This window comes from Syzygium oleosum, unplaced genomic scaffold (assembly GCF_021117445.2).
Source record: "Syzygium oleosum isolate NSW1041296 unplaced genomic scaffold, Sole_v2.1 Sole_v2.43, whole genome shotgun sequence".
In the NCBI taxonomy this organism is placed as follows: Eukaryota; Viridiplantae; Streptophyta; class Magnoliopsida; order Myrtales; family Myrtaceae; genus Syzygium; species Syzygium oleosum.
In genome coordinates, this window is record NW_026607527.1 from 2,124,890 (window position 1) to 2,135,485 (window position 10,596).

At 41.7% G+C, this 10,596-nt stretch overlaps 1 protein-coding gene across 1 annotated transcript; it reads right to left on the reverse strand.

Annotated features, from left to right (window-relative positions):
• Positions 1–464: 464 nt before the first annotated feature.
• Positions 465–4,675, reverse strand: LOC115663491 (uncharacterized). Its single transcript, XM_056306337.1, has 4 exons — positions 3,411–4,675; positions 2,826–2,890; positions 2,421–2,567; positions 465–514 (listed from the first exon to the last, which is right to left on the reverse strand). Exons 1-4 carry the CDS (start codon positions 4,673–4,675, stop codon positions 465–467), a joined length of 1,527 nt encoding a protein of 508 aa, XP_056162312.1.
• Between the last annotated feature and the right edge of the window lie 5,921 nt (positions 4,676–10,596).

Here is a 10,596-nt window from a genome sequence, read left to right on the forward strand (position 1 = left end):
AAGTTGCTTATGCAACTTGTTACTTTTCTTTATTTGTTTTATGGAAATTTTGATGTATTTAGAATTGATATTTTGGTGTGAGATTTTGCTCCTCTTTTTGTGCTTTTTCCAGTGACTTGCAGAAAGCTTTCAACTTATCTTTGCATTTGAATGTTTTGTAAGAAAAAAGTTATGACTTTGGGTTTTCATATCTAGGTCGATTACATTAAAACCTCATTGTTAACTATGACAATGAGACCGACAAAAAATACCATTCTTCAGGTTTCGGCTACAAGCATCTTTAGATTTTCGAAGATGGAACAAACACCAAATTATGACTAGTATCTAGATAAAGGAGAAAATCAAGAAATATGAGAGACAAAAGCTCTCAAGAACATGCAATATATAGATGACAAATTGAATCAGTTTGTTGGAGCCTTCCCATATATATTAGATATGTTTTTCAACGACCATGAATTCGGCTGTTAATAGCTATAAAAGGAGCACGGGTTTTCTCTATCAGTAATGGGGAAAACTGCGTTAGAGAAAACAACAAAAAAAACCCAAAAGAAACATGATTTTCAATTCAAATATGAACTAGGCGATCAATTGTAAATACATTTGATGGTAACAAGCTACAAAACTCCCTTCAAGTTTACAAAGCAAACTATGAGGCCAACGAGATTTGTAGGAAAAAGAAGAACAAGAAGGAATGGGAGGTGTAGAAAGCACGCAAGAGAGAATGGAGAGAGAGGAGTGGGAGGCGTGAAAAGAAAGAAAAAGGAAAGTGAGACCCATATGGAAAAAAAAAAAAAGAGAAACAAAATAAATAGAGTTGACCAAATAATAAAAAAGGATTATGTAAAATTGTACCAAAAGTAGTGGGCCCCACAAAGGATAGGATGGTCAAAACAACAAAAAAATGAGTGTCTTAGTCATAGGAGGAGTGGAAAAAGCGCGGCCCTAGAAATAATTGCATAAAAAATCAGGGACTAAGCTTTAGCCCCTAACAAAAATATTAAAATTGCATTAAGAGCATTTTGCATATAGATAGGTACATTAATTATATTTGCATTTGGACCAGTGACGAATGGACTTGAATGAGGTTTTGAGCTTAATTTGAGCCTAAGCTCGCAAGTGCATAAAATTTGGTCAAACCCGAAAATTGCGAGCAATAAAGCTATTAATTTGGAAAAGTTCAATTCCGTGGGGGTTTAATAGCAAGATCTTTTTTTTTTTTGGTGTAAAATGTAAGTAGTATATAACAGATGATGTACAGCAGCTTAGGGGCATACCCCGGCATTACAACTAGTACTAATAATTCGAGAATATGGAGGTAGGAAGTCTCCATAAAGTAGCTAAACCAAAGTTAGCTTGCGGAGGTTTGATTTTTTGGTATAGCGAAGCTCTACCTCTTACATTTTCCCGCACCTTCGCCAAAATAATCTGAATGTCAGTTGGATTGTTTTGAAACCGCCTATGGTTGCGCTCCATCCAAGTGCAATATACAGTCGCTAGGAAAGATATTTTGAGTTTCGCTGCCAAATCTTTGCCTCTTGTTGCTTTAACCATCCATTGAAGCTCCTCATTCCATCCCTATACATTACGCCTGATCCCATGTTGCGCAAGAATATTGCGCCAGATGCTACCTGTCCATTTGCATTGGAAGAAAAGGTGAGTCGTGTTCTCTATACTTGCCCTACAGAAGGTACATTGAACATCGACTGAGGTCATCCACCGTGATATGATCTCTGCTGTCGGAAGCCTATCCCTACATACTAGCTAACCAATAAAATTGTGTTTGCTAACGCCGCTACTCCATATTAAGTTATACCACTCCACAGCCGGACTCTCGTGTCTAAGTTCATCCAAGACATCATGGCAGCAATATCTTGGATTAGACATGGCTGGGGTTAGGACATGACGTAGTTTGAGGAGACATCGCCAACTCCAGGCCATACTACCCTTCATGTCCATCTGCAAAAATGGGGTTCCTCTGCATTTTGTACTGTGGACCCAGGAGCTCCAAAGTGAAGAAGATGGATGATTGAAAAGATTCCACATTGTGCGCCCTAATAACACTTTGTTCCATAGGTTCAAATCAGGCAATCCTAACCCTCCTTCCTTTTTGGGTGAGCATACTACACGCCATGCAACTTTCTGCGATCCACGGTTTGTTGAAGACCTAACCCATAGGAAGTGGCGAATCTTCTTCTCAATCTCATAGATAGTTTGCTTCGGAAGAAGAAACATTTGCATCCAGTACGTGCAGATAGATATAAGGACCGATTTGGTTAGTTGTAACCGACCCGCATAACTCATATGCTTCATTCCCCAACTCTCAATTTTCTTGAATATCTTATCAGTAAGGCTTTTGCAATCTGAGTGGGTGAGTCTTTTAGTAATAAGAGGAACACCCAAGTACTTGATAGGGAGAGTACCTGCGGGAAAAGGCGTATGGTCCAATATAAGAAGCTTTTCCTCCTCATTTAACCCAGAGAAAAATATTTGGCATTTGTCAGGGTTAAACCGCAGTCCAGTGAGAGTAGCGAATTCTTCAAGAGCTTCTACCAGGCATAGAACAGAGTCTACATCTCCATGGGCAAATAAGAACAAGTCATCAGCGAAGCAAAGGTGTGTAATCCTTTGCGTTTTGCAGCGCCAATGGTATTTGAAGGAAGAACCAGCAACTTTTGCTCTTACAATTCTATTGAAAATTTCCATAACTAGAGTAAATAAATATGGAGAAAGAGGATCACCTTGTCTCAGCCCATTAGTGCTACTGAAATACCCTACCTGTTCGCCATTAAAATTCACTGAAAACCTCGGGGTAGTAATGCACTCACTTATCAATTCAACCAGATCCTGGGGTGTATTTAGAGCTTTTAGGACTCCGATGACTGCATCCCATCTGACCATATCATAAGCTTTCATGAGATCTATTTTTATGGCGACACGTTTACCTTTATCTCCCTTATGATAGTTGTGAAGTAAATCTTGGCATAACAGGATATTTTCTGAGATTTGTCGTCCGGTGATGAAAGCCGTTTGGTTTAGATCAACAATCAAGGGGAGCATTTTGCTTATTTGTTCTGCAAGGAGTTTGGATATGATCTTGTACAAGGTATTACAGCATGATATGGGTCTGAACTCCTTGAGGGATGAGGGATTTGGAACCTTCGGGACAAGAGAGATCAGAGTGGAATTTATAGATTTCAATAATCTTTTGGACGAGAAAAAATCCAGTATAGCTTCCTCGATGTCGTGTCCAATGATAGGCCAAGCACTTTTGAAGAAACGACTGTTAAAACCATCTGGGCCTGGTGCTTTGAAATCATTGAAACCCTTTAGGACTCGAAGAATATCCTTTCTCTGGGGTGGTGTGAAAGTAACTAAAGCATTGATATCTTCATGAAAAAAAAGGGGCATACCTCTCATAAGGGATACAAGGTCCCCTGGAACTACCAAGAAGGGCTTGATAGTATGATAAGATTGTGTTCTTAAGAGCCCCCTCTTCAGAGATAACGGATCCATCCTCAAGTATGAGATGATTTATCCTGTTCTGAGCACTTCTTCGCATCATGGAAGCAAAGAAAACCTTGCTATTATTGTCGCCCTCCTTTAGCCAAAGATTTCTGGATTTTTGTTTGAGCAAAATTTCTTCATGTTTACTTAAAGCCAGAAATTCCTCCAAATGTGCCTTTTCTTCCGCCCGAGAGATGGCATCGAATGGGTCAATCACCAGCTTTTGTTGAATCTGATACAAGCTTTCATTAGCCTTGTTTACCTTAGCTTGTAAGTCACCAAACTGAGATCTATTCAGGCTCTTGAGTTGTTGTTTCAGCTTTTTGAGCTTTGTCACTACTGCAAACATGCATGATCCTCTAACTTCTTTTTGCCAGCAGGAGGAAATCATAGGTAGATAGTCCGGACTTGAGGTCCAGAAATTGAAGAATCTGAAGGAATATCTCCTTCTCCTGCTAGTGGTGTCTAATTTCACCAAACAGGGTGAGTGGTCTGATACCCCTGGAAGTAGGAATTCAATTGAGTAGTGTTCATACTTGTTCTGCCATTCTGCATTAACCAGTACTCTATCAATTCTACTTGCTCTAAGATTAGTTCCAGAGCTTTTGTTAGTCCATGTGAAGATCGGGCCTAATGATGGAGGCTCGATTAATGCAAGCTCCTCAATAATGTTGTTTAGTTCATCCATACCCACAGTCCAGCGAACCGTGGAGCCAATCCTTTCGCTGATATCCCTTGTTTCATTAAAGTCCCCCATGAGCAACCATGGCACGTTTTCGGGATTTCTGTTCGAAAAATTCAAAATGTTGCGCCACATAATCCCTCGCTCCACTTCCGTATTGCAACCATAGATGGCAGAAAGCAAAAATGGATCCATCCCAGGTTTATCAATTTGACAATGGATGACTTGAGCAGAAGCCTCCAACACCGTTAACCTAAGGATAGATGGCTTCCAAAGAATCCAAAGTCGACCTAAGCTGCTGTACATATAGTTATGAGCATAAGACCATTCTCTAAAGCTACTGTCAACAACAAAATCAGCATTATCTTCCTTAATCTTATGCTCAAGCAAAATGAGAATATGAGGGTCTAGAGACAAAGCAAAGTCTACAAGTTCCCTTCTTTTAGGGCTATGATTAAGGCCCCTCACATTCCAAGAGACTATATTCATAAATCAGGAGGTACCGTTACATCCCCTGAGCCCTCCAAATCATCTAAGGGGAAAATCGAATTATCCACCACCACATCCAGCAGAGCAAACCTATTAGCAGAAGACACACCGTTAGAGGCAACATTCCCCCCCCCCCCCCAATGAGTCAGGAGCCGTTCTACCAACTAGCTGAGAAGAAGATGGATTAATCATAACATCAAGAGTGCTAGGCACGTTGGCATCCTGGGGTTAAACATCGTCTCTTTGGGTGGACTTTGGCCTAGGAGTGCCAGAAACAACCCTAAAACCATCTCTACTTATTAATGGCTCCTGCGAAGAGTTGGGAGGGGTAGTAACTTTTTGGGTCTTAGGAACCCAAATCTCCTTGCTTTTTCCAGTACAATCTTTGTGGCCAAAGCAGTTACACTTCTTGCATCTCAGAGGCACCCAATTGTATTGTACCATAGCCTCGAAGATGTCGCCATTACCCAAGTCGATATCAAATTTTTCTGGAAACGTGCTATCGGTATTTATGAGAATGCATACCTTTGCATAGGATAGTCGTCTCTTTTGTTCAGTGGCTGAGTCCATATAGAGAGGCCTCCTAAGTACACTACAAACATAGCTTAGTCCTGACTTGGTCCAAAGTACATGAGGTACATTATATAGCCGAACCCAGACAGGCACAGAAGTAATCTTCTCTCTCTCTAATCTAATGAGTGGGTGCCACTTTTGAATAAACATGGGTTTCCCTGCAATATCCCACACCCCAGCCTCCATTACTTCCACCATTTTCGCTACATTAGAGAACCGGAAGAAGAAAAAGCCATCTTCCGTGGTAGTGATATCTATAAGATTCTCTTTTCCCCATAGCTTCTTGATAACTCCTCTTACTAAGAAAAAGGAGGCATTGGCAGCAAGAAAATATCCAACAAGGCAGTGTTGGAAATGATATTTACCCTCATCTATAACCTCCGGAGGAGGAGTTGCAATAAGTTTGTTTCCAGACTTCAAAGGAGGGTAAAAGTCAAGTTTAGCGGACTGGGCAATATTTCCCATAGTGATATTTTTCCAGGATACACCTGTCGAAGTCCTATTCACACTAACATCCTGAGGTGGTGGAGAAGAAGGGTCTCTAGCTAATACAGGAAAAGGAATGCTATCCTTAGATTTATCAGCAGACAGCCCAATGCCTCCACCATTCTCATTAGTACAAGTATGAGTGTCATCAAGACCATTACCCTCAGCCACAACATCTTCAGCAATGTAACTAGAGGAAGCAGCACATGAGAAACCTCGAGAACTTTTACCCTTGACAGCCTCGTCACTTGCATCAATACCCTTCGGCGTAGCACAGAACAGACTGTTCTTTATATCTACAGAGATTGCGTTGAGCGCGGGAGAAATCGGAGGAGTGGATTTCCGACTTCTACCCTTACCACGCCTAGTGCTTACCACCATATTCGAAGATCCTCGAGCAACTGGTTGGAATCTATGAGCAAAGGGGGCTGGGTCAAATCTCTCGAGAACCTACACCATAGACAATCAGACCAGACCTAAACCAATCCACGCCAATGCCAAACCACGCCAACCAGTAGCAGAGAACAATCAGCAGCAGCAGCAGCCAAACCCAGCCCGCGCCAAATCAGCAGCAGAGAATAATCAGCAGCAGCCAACCAGCAGCAGCCAGAGCAGTAGTCAAACCAGCAGCCAACCAGCAAAGATCGGCGGCTCACAACAAAAAGAAAAACGGCAAAGAAGAAGAGCCCAACCAGCAAAGCAACCAACGCAGCAGCCAACCAGCATCAGCAGCCACAACAGCAATAGCCAAAACAGCAGCAGCAATCAAACCAGCAGCAGCCAAGCCAGCTAATCCACGCCAAAATCAGCAGTAGCCAAAGCAGCAGCAGCAGCCCAACCAGCAGCAACCAGTCAATGCCCAAACAGTAGCTATCAACCAACTAAGAAAGGAAAAAGGGCTGCAAGGAGGGATGAGGGGAGGGATCCAAAATCCTCCTACATGGTTGCGGATGGGAGAGGCTCAAACAGGGAATTCTCAGAGCCACAGAACCAGGGAACCAGAGATACAGACCCACAGAACCATAGAACACTAGAAGACCGAGACCGAGCCACAAAACCACGAAGGGGGGATTGATCTCCAGCAGGAATCCACAGACCCGCAGAACCAGAGATTGATCAGTGAACCAGAACCGAACCAGCCTAGCAGGAGCCAAAACCGAACCACAAATCTAACCTAGAAAGCCAGAACCGAACCAGAGAGTTCAGCCGATCATCCTAACAGCAGAGATGTTCAACCGTTCTGGCCCCCCAATCTCACCCATCTTCGAGCTCCTCCTGCCCTTTGGTTTCCCGACCACCAAATCGAAACTAACCCCCACCAGATCAGAGCCAAAAACCTCACCAATCCACCAGCTCGCCTCCTCTGAAGCGCCGTTCACCCTCTGCTACAGCCCAGCAGAGATACTCCCTGAAACAGAGAAGAAAACCCCCAAAATCCGAGCTAGAAAACTCACCGACAGAGGAGGAGATGCCGGCTTTGACAAGCGCTGACCTACTCCAGGCGGCGAACAGCCCCGCGACAGAGGAGGAGTCGCCGGCTTTGAGGAGTCCCGGATCGGACCAGCGCTAGTTCCCGACCACGCCGGGCACCCCGTTTGAGATCCAGATTCGCGCCTTCCCCGTCGAAGACCCAGGAAGGAGACGGAGCTTCGCCGGATAGAGCGAGCCCACTCCAGCCGGTGATGTCCCCGACGCGAGGGGCCCTGGCCGGAGCACGGGACGGCTGGTTTTGCTAGAGAGAAATCTTGCTCACCGAGCAAAAACTTAATATATAGCAAGATCTTTATATTGGGCAAAGATTTTCTTTCAAAAGCACTAGTCTTGACCGCAATCCTCTCTCAATCGAATCATCAAATCTTCCATCTACATCCATGTGGGCAATCTTTGCAAAAGATTTCTGGTTATTTAAAAGATTGGAATATTGGGTAAATTGGGGAAACCTGTTAATCAGATTGGTGAGAGAAGCAAATACAATCAAGCAAAAGGATACAAGCGTGCAGATAAGGGAGAGGGAAGGAAAGTGCTATATATTTTTAAGCATGCACAAGAGGAAATAAAATCTGCTTCCTTTCCTCCTTTCACCTATAAAAGGGACCTTTCAAAGACGAAGGGGGGAGCTTAACTTCACACAATTGAGAGCAGAGAGGAGGCCACACAAACAGAAATACACGGCCATTACACAGTGACAATTAGAGAGAAATCGTGAGTGGGTCCTCTCTCCTCTTGGGGCCAACCCAATTGATATACACGGCCAGAGAATAGAGATAGAGGGAGAGAACTCCTGGCTGAACATCCACTCATACGGCTGCAACTTTGCTTCGCTCGCTGCTATCAAGGGGTGTCAAACAGATGGGTAAAGTCGGGTTTGGGTTGGGTCGAAAATGGTCCGATCCATATTGACCCATTTAACCCGTTTTGAGCCATATTCATGAAGTGTCAATCTAATGACCCATACCCGACTCATATCCAACCCGACCCATATTCTAAAACACTTTAAAAATCCAATTTTAAAAAACTTTTTTTATAATATTTATATTGCTAAAATGCTTCAATGCAATATAAAATAAGTGAACAATTTTTATAAGTTAAAAATAATAATTTTTTTGTATTTTTATATATCTTTATTTTCTTTTTATTTTTTATTTTTTTTAAAATGAAAATTTTAATATTTTTCTTTTTCTTTTTCCTTCTTCTTCGGCTGGTCGCCGGCCGATGATCAACCGCAGGCAAGCTCGTCAGACAAGCTCTAGATCGGTGGGCTTCGAGCTCATCCTCAAGCTTGTCTAGATCGGCAAGCTTCGAGCTCATCGGATGAGCCTCGAGCTTGCCAAATTCCGGCGAGCTAGAGGCTCGTCCAGATCGCGGCCTCGAGCTCGCCGGAATCTAGCGAGCTCAAGCTCGTCTAGATCGGTGAGCTTTGAGCTCGTCGGACGAGCCTCGAGCTCGCCTACGGCTGGAGAAGAAGGAAACAGAAAAAGAAAAAAATTAAATTAAATTAAATTAAAATAATTTAAAATTTGATTCTTTTAAAAAAAGAAAAAATTATTTTTTTTAAATGACACTTAAACTATTTAGCTAACAAGGTTACAAGTTAATAACTTAAATGGGTCAAACATTTTGACCCATATAAACTTGGGCTTTAATGTTGCAAATCCATTTTGACATGTTTTCAAAATTTCAAGTAACCCATATTCAACCTGGACCCACTAAAATGAGTTAATAAATGGGTTTCTGACCCATATTGCCACCTCTACTGCTGTCCACCGCGGCGACACACCCCTGCTGTCCTGACGAGTAGCTGTTGTCTTGACAAATGTTAGGTGAATTGCAAGTGCACAATATCTATAAGTAATAAAATGATGAGAGTGAGTATCGTTTCCACAAGGATTGTCTCTAATTATCCAATTACTTACCGAAGGTGATCAATCCAAGGAACTAGCTAACCAAGTCGAAAAGGCAAGTAAAAATTGAACTAAACTAATTAAAGGACTGAAATACAAAAGAGCCGAAACTTAAAGGATTCAAAAGCTAATTGATATTGCAAAGTAGAACTAATCTAAAGCAAACCGAAAATTAGCAAGGCAAATTATCAAGATTCTAACCAAGATCACAAAGCGTTAGAGCATCCAACTTCACTTAACCACTAATAATCAATTCTCTTAACTTGTCATCCAACAAATTAATTCCCAATTGTGTTGGTGAAATTTTCCTAAGTTAGATTACAAGCCGACCTCAGTCTAATAATCTCTAATTAGGTATGTTAACCCACACTAACCTTAGGTAAATTTAAACTACCTAAAAGCATTAAGTTCTTGTGGAAATTACCGAATTCAATCTAAATGGTCCCATCCTAGATATGCAACCGCAACCACACAAACAACCTAGTATACCTTGACCTAGATTTAATTTATGGTTCAATATCACTAGTGCACATGCATGCAATCTCCACCCGGTATCATGCATACATCGAAAATCATTTAAAAGTTGGCCAAACTTCTAAAAGCATTAAGATCATGATAGAGAACAACACAATCAAAACAATTATATTGCATGAGCAAGTCTTGATAATCAATCAATCATGGTTAAGATCTATTGTAGCTCTAACAAAAGAAATTTAGAACATAGTTAAAGCTAAACTAACAACAAAAATTAAAGAGAACACAATGCTAAATTAAAACAAATTCACTAAGTTGAGTCACAAAGAGGTTTAGGTTTGTCTTCTCCTTCTCTCCTTGACATGCGCCAACTATACTAACAAAATAGAAGAATAAAAACTAACTAAGAAAACCTAAATCTCCCTTTAAGGTGGCAGCTCCAAGGCTCCTCCGGATACTGAAATATCCGACACAAGAGGGGTTTATATAGCCTCCAAAAATCTGCCCTAGGTCAGCCCCCCATTAGGTCTTGAATAGGACTCCTCGCCAAATTAAGAAGTTTCCTTCTTAAGACTCCTAGTCTTGATTTTCTTTGAACCTAGCCTCAATTATGGTCAAATCCTCCAAATTTCTGGTCTTGGCTAGCTTTTTCTTCAAGACAAAATATTATGGAAGATGCTGAGGCGCAGGGACAGATATGCAATTCCAGCATAGACACATGGGAAAATTACGCTTATGGTCCTGGCATGTTCTGCAAATAGTGCGCATGGTCCCTTAGCCTCCGAAAGTTATATTCCTACAAATTCAATAAAATTAAATGAGTAGCAAATGAATTCACCCAACATTCATCAAAATTTAGCAAATATCAAGCTTAAATTAGTAAAAATATTCTATCTAAATTTGAGTTATCAACGAATTGGTGGTTCACCGTCACTTTAGCAATATCCGTTGTCCACAAGAGCATATCTCGCTGGATTACTTCGAAAG